Source organism: Cimex lectularius, unplaced genomic scaffold (assembly GCF_000648675.2).
Source record: "Cimex lectularius strain Harlan isolate CLEC.00 unplaced genomic scaffold, Clec_2.1 scaffold3, whole genome shotgun sequence".
Lineage (NCBI taxonomy): Eukaryota > Metazoa > Arthropoda > Insecta > Hemiptera > Cimicidae > Cimex > Cimex lectularius.
In genome coordinates this window covers 2,945,562-2,962,191 of record NW_019392688.1, presented here as the reverse complement: position 1 = coordinate 2,962,191, position 16,630 = coordinate 2,945,562, and the positions used below count along the sequence as shown (strand labels likewise).

At 35.4% G+C, this 16,630-nt stretch overlaps 2 protein-coding genes and 1 long non-coding RNA gene across 5 annotated transcripts; 1 reads left to right on the top strand and 2 right to left on the bottom strand.

Moving 5' to 3' along the window:
* Positions 1 to 1,654: 1,654 nt before the first annotated feature.
* Positions 1,655 to 2,599, bottom strand: LOC106662328 (CCAAT/enhancer-binding protein beta-like). The gene has a single exon (XM_014386354.2). It carries the CDS (start codon positions 2,518 to 2,520, stop codon positions 1,927 to 1,929), a length of 594 nt encoding a protein of 197 aa, XP_014241840.1. The 5' UTR covers positions 2,521 to 2,599; the 3' UTR covers positions 1,655 to 1,926.
* A 3,011-nt stretch (positions 2,600 to 5,610) lies between these two features.
* Positions 5,611 to 15,708, bottom strand: LOC106662260 (ATPase family AAA domain-containing protein 2B-like). Of its 3 annotated transcripts, XR_001339863.1 has the most exons (14): positions 15,244 to 15,708; positions 10,564 to 10,834; positions 10,336 to 10,500; positions 9,756 to 10,259; positions 9,384 to 9,564; positions 8,939 to 9,308; positions 8,419 to 8,871; positions 8,163 to 8,344; positions 7,402 to 8,095; positions 7,135 to 7,336; positions 6,945 to 7,061; positions 6,138 to 6,544; positions 5,831 to 6,070; positions 5,611 to 5,765 (listed from the first exon to the last, which is right to left on the bottom strand). XR_001339863.1 is itself a non-coding variant. In XM_014386209.2 (13 exons), exons 1-13 carry the CDS (start codon positions 15,259 to 15,261, stop codon positions 5,969 to 5,971), a joined length of 3,666 nt encoding a protein of 1,221 aa, XP_014241695.1. In that variant the 5' UTR covers positions 15,262 to 15,708; the 3' UTR covers positions 5,611 to 5,968. The 3 variants fall into 3 exon arrangements, 2 of the variants coding, with proteins under 2 accessions (XP_014241695.1, XP_014241697.1); XM_014386209.2 differs by having other exon boundaries at positions 5,611 to 6,070; XM_014386211.2 differs by having other exon boundaries at positions 5,611 to 6,070; positions 10,336 to 10,461.
* Positions 15,056 to 15,795, top strand: LOC106662261. The gene is made up of 2 exons (XR_001339864.2): positions 15,056 to 15,161; positions 15,286 to 15,795. It is a non-coding gene; the product is annotated as an uncharacterized LOC106662261 (long non-coding RNA).
* The last annotated feature ends 835 nt before the right edge of the window (positions 15,796 to 16,630 follow it).

The window sequence follows — 16,630 nt, the reverse complement described above, 5'->3', positions numbered from 1 at the left end:
TATTTATATATAAAAGGTAACAAAAATAGTTCTATACAAATGCTTTTTTTTAATTTTTAAAAAATTTTACTTTTTTAGATATATATAATCGCTGGAAGAAAGAAGAAGATTTCTGCTGAATATTTAAGTATATTGTTTATGCTGATTTAATATACTTAAGTATACACACATGCAAAGCTTTTTTTAAGTCCGACACCAGAAAAAAAAGAAAATGTTAAAATTATAATTTTTTTTTTATAAATCACAATTTTTTCTTTTTCTGTTAACAATATCATATTTACATAGCTGTTAGACTTTTTATTATTATTTTTTAAATATATTTTTATACAATAGTAAATAAATATATAGAACATCAATTTTCTCGTTAAGCTTTTTTTTATTTTTTCTCGATGATCGGAGCTCGGAAGATCACAGTTTGATATTTTCAAGGCCATCGGTGAGAGGGAAAACAACGGGCAAAAACAAAGAAAAAACACGTGAGAGGGAAAACGGTTTTGGTTCAGATTGGGTTTGCAAGAAAGAAAATAAACGAAGAAATGCGGATAGGCGGAAAGTTAAAAAGTCCATAATCGATTTGTCCCGGTGGATAAAAGAAAAGTACAAAGTGTAAACAGTAAATAGTTTTGACAGGAAGAAAGATAGTAAGAGGAAAATGGGGGTTTAATAAGAAAACAAAGAGAGATTCGGTACTTGGTTTAAAAACGAAGCATCAGAACTCTTTAAAAAATGGCGTCGATTTGTAGGAAAGCAGCCAGACCGTAAATTTCAACCCTTTCCTGACATTGGTCAATTAAAGATCCTGTTTTAACCTTTTGAACAAACGTGAAATTTTCTTGCACTTCGTATGTTGTCTACAGACAAGAATGAAAGACTAACTCGAAAACTAAATTCTCACTTTTACACGAAAAAACTCAAAAATCCCTTTGTTATTTATAATTGAGAAAACACCCCTTGAGACAGAAATCACGAAATATGACTATAGACACTACATATCTCTATAATTTTCTTTTGGCACGACTACTTTTGTTTAATAATGGTAACTTTTTTTGCCAAAATGGTAACTTTAATATATGGCGGTATATACATCTACGTTATATGTTAAGATATTAAGAAGTAGTAAAAAAAAAGGAACACACGTGAAACCCAAAGGAAAAAAAATATAGGTCAATTATGTCATTATTAAAATGTGCTTGGAAAGAACGATTTTACGACCTTTTTATTAGATAATGGTAAAGATTAATATATTAATTAAACCTTAAGGTGTGATCATTAACAATTTTTTTGTTTATCGTATTTCTTTTTGGACAAATTCGATTGTAATAATTCTGATTATATGAAGAAGTAAAGGACAAATCGTTATTGCTGACAGGTTGAAATTTTTTTTTCCAAATCGGCATCACAAGTCAAGAAAGGCGCTTACTACTTAGCAGCACCATAAAGTGTGTAAGTACGGCTTAACCTTGGATCTAACATCACCAGAAAGCAGGAACAAACACTTCGAACCACTTGAAACAGAAACAACACAGAAAATGCCACAGAGTCGAAGGATTTTGTCGAGTTAAAGAAAGAAGACGCCAAATATAGTTACGCCCCTCGAGACCACTTGGTCCGCTGCGGTTCGTCTTGAGCACCGAGCCCGGAAAAAAAAAGCGAAACAGTTTGAGAAGATCTATAATCAAATAACAACAGGGTGGTGCATTGACGGATCCCAGTTGTACGTTTGTATCCTATGCCCGCACAGAACCAAAACCAAAGATTTAAGATCACAGCCTTATCCAATAATATAAATCCGAGCTCCAAACCATTAGAGTAAGTACTTTTACCTTTAACTTTTCCAGTTGTGAGGATATAAAATATAAAGAAAAGCACTTGAAACTTGCACAGTACACTTCTTCTTCCTTCTTTTCTGGGGTGGTTTAGGGTGTGTTATTGGTGGTTGTAAGTGTCAAGGTGTTTGTTCAGCTCCCGGTGGAGGTGTTCCGGGAGGACGCCGACGTTGCTGAAGAGGCTCCTCAGGACGTTCAGCTCTTCTGTGAGGAGCTCGATCCTTTTCTGGAGCCTCTCGTTCTCTTTGATGAGGAGCTTCACCTTCTCCTCTGTCTCACGCGAGCGCATCTTGGCCTTCTCCCGAGACTTTCTCACGGCGATGTTGTTTCTCTCTCGTCGTCTCTTGTATTCGTCGGTGTTCTTGTCTATCGACTTGCCAGATTTCCTCAGCTGGGTCTTGAGGAGAGGCGACTGGTATGTGTACCTAAACTCCTCCGGCTCTTCTTTCACGGCCTCGAAATGGACAGGCTGAGGCATATAAGCTAGGGTCGTCCTGTTCTGATAACGGGGCTTAGGACCGGTCAAAATGTCGTTGAAGATGCCCTCGTTGAACTGGGAATCGTCTATCAGATTCTGGAGGTCGAGCGAGATTTCGGGGGCGTTCAAGTCCGAAAGCTCGGTGTAACGCTTTTGCTGCGGCTGGACCGGCTTCTTCATCTCGCCGGGATTGTCGTACAGCTGAGGCGAGTCCATCTTAAGTTTATCGGTTGTTCTCGAGAACCGCACGGCTCCGGGCTCGGCTCGGGACTGGCCCCGGTATCGCAGAAGGGGAGTGGAACGGCCCCTCCACTTGTTGATCCGAGGGGGGATCGCTCCCCGCCCCTCCACACAGCTATTCGTACATTTACGGATTTACCCATTTGCCCCTTTGATTTGGATTTGACGCAAAAACGTCAAACACACTTTTACTCTAATAAATACATATTTGTTACGACAATTAAATAACAAACGTGTCTAAAACTAAAAAAAAAAATCAGCAATTATCAATCCACCATCAGTTGAAAACCAAAGAACTAATAGTTTATTTTTTTTACAAATAATATTTAATGTTTCTTTTATACTGCATATAATTAACATAACAAATTCATTTTAATTAAAAACAATAATAATAATAATGAAAAGTATTTATTAATGAATATTTTGTAAAATGTATAAAAAATCGTTTCCAAAATTAAATTTTAAAAAAATTCAACTATTATCTGTCCACCATCAGTTGAAAAATAAAGAACTCTTTTTGTAAAGTTTTTCTTGCAACAAAAAACTAAATAAATATGTACAAAAAATATCACTAATCCATACATGTTTAACAGTCGTAATTGACTATATTAATTATTTCAATTAAATTTCTTTTTCTAAGGTCTTGGTTGAGTTTAAAAATTTAGTGTCATGAGTGGGATTCGAACACACGTTCTTTGGCCACTTCATAAGTTGCTGAGAATCCAATTCGATTACACGACATTTGAAAAATGACAAAAAGAGGGAAAATCCAAAAGGTTGTAGGTTGAGATGAGTTGCTGTCGAAGATCGTGGATTCGAATCCCATTCGTGCCAGTAACTTTTTCATCTCAACCAAGACCTTAGGATAAAAAAAAAATTAATTTAAATAATACATAATAATGAAAAGTATCTGTAAATAAATATTTTGTAAAATGTGTTAAAAATTGTCTGAAAAAAAAAAAACTATGTCCACCATCAGTCAAAAAACAAAGCCTCTAACAGCTTTTTTCACATATACACAAAAAATATATATAATAAAATAATGAATAATTATAAAAGAATAAATATGAAATATTTGTTAAATAAAGTCATCAGTTCAGAATCAGTTGAAAAACAAAGAACTCTTAACACATTTCTTTTAGCACTTCTTTGTGATGGAACCTCGTCGTGGATTTTTTAGATAAATTCAAACGCTTTTAGTTACAGCAAATTTTCTTTTATTTGAGGGTTAAATAAAACCTACCGCCTTAATTAAAATAAAATCTGCTGGAAATAAGTGTTTAAATTTATCTACACAATCCAAATGTAAGTCTTTTTACTCAAAAAAGACAAATATACAATAATAAAGTAATATATAATAATATTTATTAAGTATTTAAAAGTATTTATAAATATATACCATATATTTTTTATTTTAAATATGTATGTTTTTCTCTTTGTTATATATGTGTGTATTGTTGATTGTCTTTTTTTCTGTTGGTTTCATTTTTATTTTCATATTTTATATGTATACTTTCTGTGATAATTTGATATTTTAAAAATGCATATAATGACTTTTTTCTGTCTGTAATTGCAAGTTATTTTTTTAATTAATTAATTATTTATATATAGCACACTACACGAGATTAACATGTATGATTTTTATTTTTTGGGGTTCCTTTGTATACATTCTGTCCCAGTGCCATGCCGTAAAGGCAGGGCAGGCCGATTCTTCCAATCCTCCTTGAATGTAGTTACATTTCTCTATCAGAACTGTAGTAAATAACAGCCTGTGATATGCTCATCAAGAGTAAATGATAAAAATGTAATTACATTTTATTTAAATTATTAAAAATATAATTACGTATATTGCTTAAGCACTAGTGTATGATTACACAAAAACATACATGCACTAAATTTCGAGCACTGGTCTCATTGTATCAATATCGATAATACAAATTTGATGCCCGTGGATATGAGTTTCGGCCAACGGGCAAAAACCTATCCACATACTGATTAAATTGACTGATGAAAATCACATTACACGCAAAATAAAATTTAAAAAACACAGATGTACATATTATTAATATAACTGTGCTTCTAACCATATATAATCATAATTAATAAATACATAATAATAAAAGTAATCATGGAATTACACCGATGACTGGGCTTGTCTACCGAACTGGTATCAACTCACAGGCAAGTAGTTAAAGTTAAAGTTAGTAGTTAGTTATGTTGAAAGCAAGTAGAACCGATGAGTTGACGTGTCAATGCTCTAATTTTTGTGGCCATTAACAATCTGTTAAATGAATATTAGTTAAAAAAATGTATTGAAAAGTTATTGTTCAAGTAGTCAATAGTAGTACCAAAATAATATTTAGTATTGGTTAGTTGTACAATATTGTGCCATTATTTTATGACAGTACATTAATTTTTATAAAATGAAGTCAGTATAACAGTTAGTATTTGAATTAATTATACTTTTTATCTAAGGTATTGGTTGAGATGAAAAAGCAAGTTCATGGACGGAATTCGAAACAACCTTCGTCAACTCAACCAAGACTTTAGATTAAAAGTATAATTAATTAAAACACTTAATATTGTTAATTGTAACTATTAAATACTTATATGGGTTATATTTATTGTTAATTTCTCCTTGAAGAATGCAAGGTGATGAACCTGTAACGTGGTCGCATCTGATTCATTTTGGTCTATTACTGTTTTTTTTTATGAAGTATTGCCATCAGCAAGCCCACATCGTTCGAATGCAATTTTTGTTAAGCGCACCTTCAAGAAAATATCTAAAAATAACAAAAATTAAACAATCTACAAAAAGAGAAAAGACAACAAAAACTAAGAAAAAAAAATTAGAACCAACCAAACTATAAATTATATATTTGTTTCCAACCACCGCTTGATTATTATTGAAACTTCAGGGGTTGTAATAAATAAAAAACAAATACTTTCCCATTGTTTGTATTTTTTTTGTTTTTGTTTTTTTGTAAAAATGTACATTTAACAAACAAACATTAATAACATATTTTCATAAATTTAATCACTATTAAAAAAGATTAAGTGTAAAAAAATTATTTATAAATTACTTACAGTCTAATTTTTTTTATATATATTTATTTTCTGATTTGCATCTTGGACATATATTTCCTATATTGTATGCCTGTTTATGACATACAAGCACATGCTTTTTATACGTATATTTCAGTCTCTCGCACATGCTCTTTCTATAATTATTACAATTGTTTATATATTGTAATTTTTTTGTAATGTGTATAAAAGTATTATTTACAATTTGGCCGTTTCCCGTGCTGTCAGTGAAGAGGTGTAGTTGTTATTAGAAGAGAGAGAAAAACCATCAACAACCAAAAGAATATAAGTCAAGCTGGCAAAAAGGTATATTATAAATAAAAACTAGGGTGAAAAATTTCTAAAAATGGGTTTCCTCTTCATGGTCTTCAATTTCTTCTTTTGTGTCGGAACTTTCAGTTTCAATACGAGCGGTGAATTTGTCCAACTGCTCTTTCAGCTCCTAGGATAGAACGTTTACAATTATTTCATACAAAGACAAGGACAAGTGTACATTTACGATATCTTACCGACGGCATTTTGGTCCGATCCCAAGATTTGCTGTATGAGTCTATGATATTTCCGAGGGCGGAGTAGAGATCGAGGAGACGCTCAAAACCGCTTGCGCTGTCTGCGGCGTCGACTGTCTGATGGAAAATGGCGTCAAGTTCCACCTTGTTGACTACCACTTTTTGCGATGTCTCCTCCTCGTGGACAGATACGCTTTCGTCCAGTGTTGTAGACTCGTCTAGTCCATTTTCAAGCACTTCTTCATCACACTTGCACCTTTTAATCGGAGTCGAATGGGGTTCTGAATTTGTATCATTATGTAAATTTTTTTTAGGCTTGCTTATAAAGCCCTTCGACCAACGTTTGCGCCTACGACGCTTATCGTTCATTGGCTTCTTTTCTAGACCGTCTTCCCTCTTATCTTCTTCTATTAAACAATAATAATAATTGTAAGACAGATAAATAGTATTATCGAATTAATTTATCCATAATCATTTAACAAGTTTAATAATAAATGTAGGTATATATTAATTTGATGAAAATGATGTAATTATTAACAAATACTATTGTATGAATCCTAAACTACATCAGATTCTTCAAAATACATATATTTATTAAATTTTTAATTAAATTAAATTAAAAAATAAATTATTCCTCACTGAACTTAGTCGATTTATATTATTTGGAAATTCATTAAGATTTATTGTTTTAAAGGAGTGTTTTAGCTAATAGTAACATTATCAAACCTTTTAATTAATCGTATCTTCAGATTTGATTGTTTGTTAATTTTAATTGTACTTATAACAAAACCTCAATTACTTCTTTACCTTTCTCTTCCAAGGGTTGAACAACCTCCTCCTTCTTTTCTTCCATTTGTTCATCCCTTCCCTTCCGAGCGTCGCGTATGCTTCGACAGTTCACTTCAAAATCCGAGTCCATTTCGGCTGAAAATAAAATGAAATGTCACTATGACCGATGCAGTTTGTGACTTCTTGAGCAATCGCTATGTGAACAGACCTTTAATAAGTGCATATGCCGTGTCGCGAAGATAACAAGCTCGGTGCCGGATCAATTTATCAGCAGGATCTCTGTCTGGGTTGTACTCGAGAGCATTTGCACATATCATATCGATATCTTTAAGAAAATCTTCAGCACAAGTATATTTATGAAGGTCAATTTTGGTCATCATAGTCTCAAGGTCCATCGGCTCTTGAATTACCTGAGTACAGATAATATTTGTAATGATGTTGAGGTAATAGATTAATAATAATGAATAAAGCTTACTTGTAAATAATCTGGAACCTCTTCAGTATCAACGGGTTTGGAGAACATGTAAAATTGTTTATTGCGAGCGAGTTTAGCGCAAATTTGTCTGAGAAAAATTCTCAATTCACGAAGAGTGTTTTCTTCCTCGTTGTGAAGATGCTCGAGCTGTTCTTTTGTTAGCTTTGGAGGGGGTGTAGGAGGGGCTTCGGCCAGCTGTTCAAGCGGCCTCTCTTTCTTAGCCACTGGGGGTGGTTTCAGTGCTCTCATTCGGAAAAGGGGCCGGAAAAAGTTTTCAAGCATCTCCCTGCTCGGCCTTTCGACCGTGAACACCTCATTCCTGTATTTGTTAAAAAACCGGTCTATTTCCGATGGCGTGTTTCCAGTCTGAGATGTAGCGAGGAACAGGATCGGCAGCGAAGGATCCAAAAGAGAAGAGAGACTTGTAAATACGGCTTTCACTGTCTCCGAGACATTCCTCCACCATAAGGAAATATCTCCAAACCAGAGGATCGAACCTAAACTATGAGGAAGTTCTTTAAAAACCTTGGTCACAGTTTCCTCAGGTGATCGAGCCGACTCAGAATACAGCGTTTCCAGGGATATTGAAAGAGTTGGGCAGTGTTCAAGTTTGTACAATAGAGAAGTTGCAAGAAAAGATGTTTGCTTCTGCTCTCCTACAATAAGTAAGCTAGGCGATCTATTTACCCTTGTGCTAAAATGAAAGTTTTATTTAGAAGTGAGAACTATATACAACAGATTTATAAATTTATAAAACTTACCACCCATGAAGTCTATTAAAAGCCGTTGGAAAAACATCGCCCACATACGACAGTAATTGTGCAAGAGGTTGGCTGAGAAGGGGTTCCAAATATAAAGGCAACTTCCTTCCCAGTGTGTACATTGCTCTCTGTGCCGCTGGGACTATACTACGCTGTGCTCGTTCAAAATCAATTTTTGAGACCTAAAACCAAATTACAAATCATTTAATGTTTGTCTATTTAGATTTGTAGTTTAGTGTAAAAACACAAAACTAACCTTGACTTTATTGTGATCGAGAAGAAGTTTCTTGCTCGAGTTATAAATCTGTGGGTAAACTCTCTTGAGCGACTGGATAACCGCTTCTGTACAGAGCGCTTTGAGGTCTGAACCGCAGTACCCCGCAGTCGTTTCTGCCATCTTGTTCAAAACACCAGCATCTGCCCACGATTTGGCGTGGATTCCGAGGATCTCCCGCCTCTCTTTAACGCCTGGAAGGGGAAAATGGAGTTCCCTATCGAAACGCCCAGGACGTCGCAATGCGGGATCGATTGAATCGATACGGTTTGTTGCACCAATAACGATTATATCACCCCGGTTATCAAGACCGTCCATAAGTGCAAGCAGGGTGCAAACAATGCTGGCATGAATCTGATCTTGTTTAGAAGACCTAACAGGAGCCAAACCGTCAAGTTCATCAAAAAAGATTATCGAAGGTCTACCTTCATGAGCCTGTGGGAGAAAATAAAATATAAAAATATACTCAAATTAAAATTAAACTTAAAACTGAAATATTTACCTCTTGGAATAATATTCTGAGCTGTCGTTCCGATTCACCGACCCATTTACTCAAACAGTCTGCCCCTTTCCGCATAAAGAATGACACTTTTCGTTCTCCTATGGAACATTCGTTCGCAAGTGCCCTTGCCATCAGTGTTTTACCAGTACCTGGTGGGCCGTGAAACAACACACCTTTCGGCGGTACTACGCCGAATCTAGAGAATATTTCTGGGTACAAAATCGGGAACAGGATCATTTCCTTTAAGCAAGACACATGTTTCTCCAGGCCGCCGATATTACTAAAACGGATCGAATGATCTAGAGAGATTGGGTCCACATCAGCGAGTTTTCCTGTGTTTGATTTACTGTTTCCGCCGGCTAGTTCCAATCTAAATTTAAAACATTTAAATTTGATTTAAACAAAATAGTCGAAATCGAATGCGAAGGCTTAAACTGAACCTGACCTGTTTCTGGACCTTTTCCTATCTCTATCACGATCACGGTCACGGTCCCGATCACGTTCTCGATCTCGATTACGATCATAATGACCATCTGAAGATGAAGAACTAGAAGAAGACCTTCTCCTTTTCCTGTGAATTTTCCGTGCAAATACTTCCCGTAGAACTTGCCTTCTTGACGATGGCTCTGAATTAAAAAAAGCATCAATTACATTTTAATTATTTATTACGCAAGATTTCATGAATAATAAATTGTCATAAGTTAAGAAAAGAACAGTGCAACAATAAGTACAGTAAATAAAAAAAAATCAAGGAATAAAAATATAGAAGAATTTTATCATTGTGAATCAGATTCTTCTAAAAAATTTATTAACTCACCTGCAATTTGAAACCGTTCAACTGTGGGCTTAGTTTTTCTAAGCTGGTATTTAATTTTCTCTTGCCTTTGTTTCCCACTCCTCGTCCTTATTCTTCTCTTGGAAACAGCTTCATCGTCCGCAGAAGAGCCTGTTGAATCTGAGTTCTTTTGTTGACGCCTGCGCTGTTTCACACGTGCGTACATATCTTGATAATTGTCCTCGTTCTCATCGCCTTCATCAGAAGAGCCTTCTTTTTTGTCTGCTTCTTTCTTCATCCCTGCCTCTTGCTTCGATGAAGCCTTCTCTTTACTTTGGTTATTTTCTTCATTGACATTCTCCTCCTCCTCTTCTTCTTCTTCTTCCTCCTCCTCTTCCTCTTCTTCTTCCTCTTCCTCTAAAGGTTGTTCTTTTTTGTTCTCAGTCAAGCTAGGATACCCTTTAAGAGACTGCGATCCAAATATCCATGAATCATTACAGTTTTCATATTTTAGCTTGCGCTGTCTCTGACTCCTACGAATTCCATCTTTAAAAAAAAAAGAAGTAAATAAATAAAGTTACACATTTTTAATATTAACATTTTGTTGAAAATAAATTAATACCTTCACGAGATGAAGAAGCCAGATTTTCTTTAGTTGAACAGTGGCGCTTTCGCAGGCTGTGTGGAGGAGGAGTAAACATGGGTTCTTCATCTTCATCTTCCGACAAATAGTGGCGCCCGCTTCGTGCTAAAACAGATATCCTGCATCCCCTAATATTGCTTCCGCCTGAACACCACAAACCAATTCATACTTTAATTTTTTTCCATGAAAATAAAAATAAGCACTTACTGTTAGAAGTATCAACATTCCCTATTTCTTTTCGATCACACATTTTATTTTGTGTTCTCCGCTTCTCATAAATCTCCGTTTCTTCATCTTCGGAGGAAGATGGCGTCCTAGCTGCAAGGACTGATATCCTGCAGCTTCTGATGTTACGCTTCGGTTGGCCATTGATACTTTGGAATGTGATGCTCCGTTTCCCTGAGCTCAGGACAAATCGATTTCGGAGCTCGCGACTCCAGATGTTGGATTTGGAGACCTTAAAGTTGTCATTTGAATCCTGAAAGAAAAAACAGACGATAAAGTAAAAATAACATGATGTCAAATTTAAAAAAAAACCATATATGTTACGTTTAAAAAGGATCATCATGACTACGAAGCCTATCACTTAAACTGGTTGATCTGAACTGAAGATAGGATTGTCTAGATGACATGAGCTTGAACTGTATTTTTTTAAAATGCTTTGTTAATGTTTATATAAGTTTAAGATACAAACTGTCAGATGCTTCATCACCCAATTTCTTTAGTTTATTTTATTTAAATTTTGACAGCAACTGCTTGAAGAATAACATTACCAGCAATAAATTTTATAGCTTTAGTCGTCCATTACCTCAACAAACACTATGTCACTCATATCACTGACAGATGATGAAACTTTTACGATAGACTAAACCAACAAATATGGGTGACCAGGATGATCAGAGACTATTAAGATATGGGTTAAAACTTCTTGCAAATTACAATACGATATAATTGACCTAGTAACACACAGACCAACTTCCGTCACAGAGAACTCTTCACTAAGATTCACAATAATACTGCAGCTTCATCCGACCAAATTTGTACATATATTCTTGCTAGTTTTACTTGTCATACGTGTTTTTGTGTTTTGCCATCTTCAGAAGTTTGTCTGTGATGAACACTAAAGATGTTTGAGTGAGAATATAGTCAATCAAGTTGATCTGAGATTATCAATCATCAGGTTCATCACTTAGCAAACCACATTTATTTATTTTTTTTATTAAAAGAAAAAACAAGATATACTGTACATGTTATACATACCAACAAGACTTGGTGTCTTGGTCAGGGATCTAAGATGAATGAAGAACAGGTGTATCACAGATCACAATATAATATTTTGCAATAATATTGCAGTTTGATCATCTCTAATAATCCTGATCTGCCTATTCTCACTGGTTTGGTTCATCAGACACGATTTTCATTTTATAAAATGTAAATGTAAAAAAATAAAAATAGGCCATACAAATCAATAATAATAGGTGATTGATACTAGGAAGCAGGGTTTATGCTCCCCAGGCACTGCAGCCTTCTGGCTTATTGTGCCTTCCTAGTTCCCTAGTTCAGTGCAATCGATTCAATCTTTCTTCTCAGAAGTATTAGGTCATTGACTATCACTGTTACAATTTCATCCCCGGGTATTTTTGTATGTTAGGTTATCTCCATTGAGCCGTTGCTTCGAAACCGAAGATGCTACAGGTGGCTGTTCTTACTGCTCATTGCATAATGTGCAAATGGGATCACCGTTGAATATGTCCATGTTATGTAGAGGTTTTCCCAGATGCCAGTGACCGGCTAATAGTCCTATCACTCCTTTGAGTCTTCCCCTCTTCAATCGCAGCAGTGAGTTTGCCAGTCTTGGGGAGGGTTGTTTTAATATAACTTTACTGCGTCCAATGCCCCTAGAGTTTATCCACTTTGTCTTTTTTGGATCCATTCTGTAATAGAGGATTCTGTGTTTCTTTTTATTATTCCAAGAATAGGTTCAGGGCCTTTATAAGATCTTGCAGATCCTCCTCTGGCCAGTGTGTCTGCTTTTTCATTTTTTTCATTACCCAAAATTCCTTTGAGTCCTGGCACCCAAGAAAATCATCAGAGTGTTTTGTTTCCTCAGGTTTTGGGATTTTGGATGCATTCACTGACTAGTTATGATGTGATTTTTTATATGCTAATGCTTTAATAGCTGCTTGGCTATCTGATTTTTTTTTTTTTAACCAGTGTAATCCCTTTTAAGATTTTACACAGCACAAGTATTCACAACCGGTTCCTTCGTTTGATTTTGAGCCATCTGTGTACACCTCATCCTTGTACCTGATGCTCTCCCGAGTTTTTCCTCTTCTTTATAGTCTATTGAGACTTTATAGGATGTAAAGAATGTTTCCGGGATCGTCAGTCCCCTTTCTAAGAATGGGTGTCTGATTTTATTAATTATGGTAGTGTGCCTGAAGTGTTTAGTTTCCATTTCATTTAATCGTTTTTGGAGCTTAAATGAGCTTTTCCTAGCTTCTTCTTGATGACTGTTTCCAGAGGAGGTTTAGCTGAGTTTCTAGTGAACTTGTACGGGTAGTCCTAACACTTGTTCACACACCTCAACATAATAACATACTATTTCATAACATAGCCATCCGATGACTTAATAGGCCTTATTTCACTGGTTTAGTCTGTCAGGTTTCATTTTATAAAACATCAAAAAATGGCCAATCTAGGCCATAAAGGCCAATGTTTAATCAGAGATATCAAACAGCAAGTTCACCATCTCACTGACCTCAACACAATATTTTACAATAATATTGCAGTTTGATCAACTCTGATTGTACTTTGCCTTGTTTTGCTGCTTTATTCTTTCAAACATTGTCTTCATTTTATAAAACATCAAAAAAGGACAACATCATACAGAATAGAATATATGAGCAGGTTGATCATAAATGATCCAAGCAACAGGTTGATCACCTCACAGATGACAATATAATATTCTACAATAATATTGCAGTTTGGTCATTTCCAATAATCCTGATCTGCCTTATTTACTGAGCAACCTAGACCAGATGGCCAACAAGAGTAGGTGAGCAGGATTATCAGATGATCAAGCAACAGGTCTATCATGTCACAGAAGTCAATACTTTTTTTTTAATATTACTGTTTTATCATCTCAAATTGGTTTAATTTGCCTATTATCGCTGGTTTAGTCGGTCGAACACTGTTTTCACCTTATGAAACCACAAAAATTGACAAAATAAGTCACACAGTCCAACAATAACAGGTGGTCAGGACAATCAAAGATGATCAAGCAACAGGTTGACAAATATGCAGACCTCAAACCAACATTTCACAATTATACTGCCGTCTTACCATCTGTGATAATCCTCCTGATCCACCTGTATTTATCAGACACGTTTCAAGTGTTTTTCCATCTTCAGTATTAACGTGTGTTGTTTTTATTGTTTTAATCAGTTTATAGCTAGCGAGAATAATGATGATTTGGTTCATTCGAGACAACAAGCTACAGAATGACATACAGGTTCATCCGGTCCAAACATTATAGATCTTCATTATAGATCTATTATAAGTTTGAAAAAAGGAGAAAACGAGGGAGAATAAGCAGCAAATTCACTGCTTTGCCATCTGTAGTGATTTTAATTTGTTGTTTTTATCAAATTATAAGTCAATTAATTAAGGTTTTTAATTGAGATAAAAAAGTCAGCGTCACGAGCGGGATTCAAACCCACGACCTTCGGCTAGATACGCCACTGCTCTACCAATTGAGCTATCATGATCCACTCGAACACTAAAATCCCATCTCAACCTCACCCGCTCGTGACACTGACTTTTATCTCAACTAAAAACCTTAATTAATTGAATGATATTAATTGGTCAAGCGGACCATGAAAAATAGTGAATTTAATGAATTAAAATGAAGTATACTTCACTAAAGCTCTCCGTCGCCATTTCATTTGTCACCCGAGAACCAAATAGATTACATGACAATTGAAAAATGGCAAAAAGGAGGGAAAATTCAAAAGGTGAGGTTCAGATGGGATTTTAGTGTCCCACTGGATTGAAGTCACGACAGCTCAAGTGGTAGAGCAGCGGTATATCTAGCCGAAGGTCGTGGGTTCGAATCCTGCTCGTGACACTGCCTGTTTTATCTCAATTATTAACCTTAATTAATTGAATGATATTAATTGGTCAAGCGGACCACGAAAAATAGGAAATCAAATTATAAGTTTGTATAATGGCAAAAACTAGCAAGAATAATATTGCGTTGGTGGATATGAAACAATAGAGCTACAGGTTACATCCTGGCCCAAATGTTCTTGCTAGTTCGATCTGACAAAATGCATTTCCGCATTTAGACATCTTCAGAGGTTTTTCAAGGGAGAACAAGCAGAAGTTCATCAGATATTTCATACGAGAAATTCTAAGAAAAGGACATGAAATGCTTAAACAGTCTGGCGTATCAAACCTGATTTCTTACAATACTTGAAAAACAAGCTCAACAGATAAAGTTTTGAATTATTGAAACCTTTACCCTAATTAGCAGCAGGATCAATAAGCTAAGAAGAAAAACGAGACTTTTTTAATATAAATGCACAATAAATCTTAGGCCATAACACATGTAAAAAATTATTCAAAACATTTATCTGTTCTTTATTTGAATGATATAAAGCTTAAAATAGCAGTATGGTTGTTCAATGAAATCATCGAAACTATTAGATTTTGTTTAAGAGAATTAAATTCATATGATTTTTTTTAATTTAATGTAGGATGGAGTTGTAAACTTTTTGAAGCTATGAGTGTGTGTGATAGATGTAAGATGCTAATACATACTATATTTGAAAATATTTCATAGTCAATTTAATAATAATAGATTAAAAAATAACACAAACTTACAAAATTCCTTGGCTTCATATTTTCCTTTTCCCTTTTCGACAGGGACTTTTTTCTCGACCATCAGCAGGAATTAAAGGCAGAAGGTTCGTCGCATAGACAACTGGCCGGCGAGCTTTGGATCGCGACCCATAACTAGAAACCCATCGCGTTTCGCCGTCGGCCTTTCGAGTACCGCAAACAGGGACAAAATGGCACTTTCCTTTAACGGGATATCTGTTGGTATTTCCTCCTGGCCCATGCCCACAGGGCCGACGCGATCTTTCTACAAACCGAGATTAAAAACGAGACTCTGCCTTTAATTTCCCCCTCGTCGCCTGTCGGGGGAAGAAAAAACAACGCCTTTTTCTTCCTGGAGAACGGAGCGGGTTCGACAACCGGACTAGGAGACAGACGAGATTCGAGAACCCTGACTTCACTTCAACTTAACCTAGATGATGTTCAAACGGCGTACGGGATATCGATTCGTCTACCGCGCCGGCGGCCATACCTGAGTACCATCAGATCCAACGACAACAATAGTCAATTTAAAGAATAAAACTGTACGTTTTACAAGGCCTCTCTTTTATTTACGAATCTTATAAGTTCCATCAATACACAAAAGATCAAAATGTGAAAAACGATCTGTAAAAAAAATGAAAAGAAAAGAAAACTGTAATGCAAAATAAAACTGAATAATATACATACAGAATAATCGATAGTTCCTCGATTAGTTCGTAATAAAAGTATTTTCCTGTACGAGTTTCGTGTTGTGATTTTACCCGCGACTTCGTCTAGGCGGGACTCTGTTTTAAAGTACCTTTCTAATGGGATGAAAGTGCTAGTACATATAGGGATGGAATTTCCAAAAATCCTTTCTTAGCCCCTATCTTATGATTTTTCCTTCTCGAAGGTGGGATAATAGGTCATCTCGAAAAAACAACAACCAGTTTTTCTTCAATCCAAAACGTTTCGGTTTTATTTTAATCCTTCCTCAGGTGAGTCAACGCAGAGGTCGTCAGTCATTAATATTTTGTAACAGTTTATTTTAAAAAAGTGCCACTATGGTACATATTTAAGTCTTTCAGACTTCGTTCTTCAAAATGCAAAAAATCATAGGTTGAGGTCGAAATGTAAGAAAACATCGTTAGCCGCTATCAATGTCATTATAGGATTGCACTGTCGAAATTTCAGCCCTTTAGATCCAACGGTTTGGTCTGTGTGTTGTCTGTCAGTCAGTCACGAACTGTTTTATATATATATAGTTTAGTTTATACGGATAGGTACAGGTACAAAAAAACTTCCCCGTTCCGTTTTTCAATGGACATGGGAGTATTTAATTGTGTATAGTTATGATTTTGTGTTTTGTTTGAGTACGTGTATTTATTAGTGTGAGTAGTGATCGGTGGTG

Coding starts and splice junctions, on each gene's coding strand:
- LOC106662328 (XM_014386354.2), bottom strand. CDS start 2,520: ATGGACTCGCCTCAGCTGTACGACAATCCCGGCGAGATGAAGAAGCCG.
- LOC106662260 (XM_014386209.2), bottom strand. Junction 10,501..10,563: donor GAATGTTGATACTTCTAACA/GTAAGTGCTTAT, acceptor TGTGGTGTTCAG/GCGGAAGCAATATTAGGGGA. Junction 8,872..8,938: donor TCAGAATATTATTCCAAGAG/GTAAATATTTCA, acceptor TTTCTCCCACAG/GCTCATGAAGGTAGACCTTC.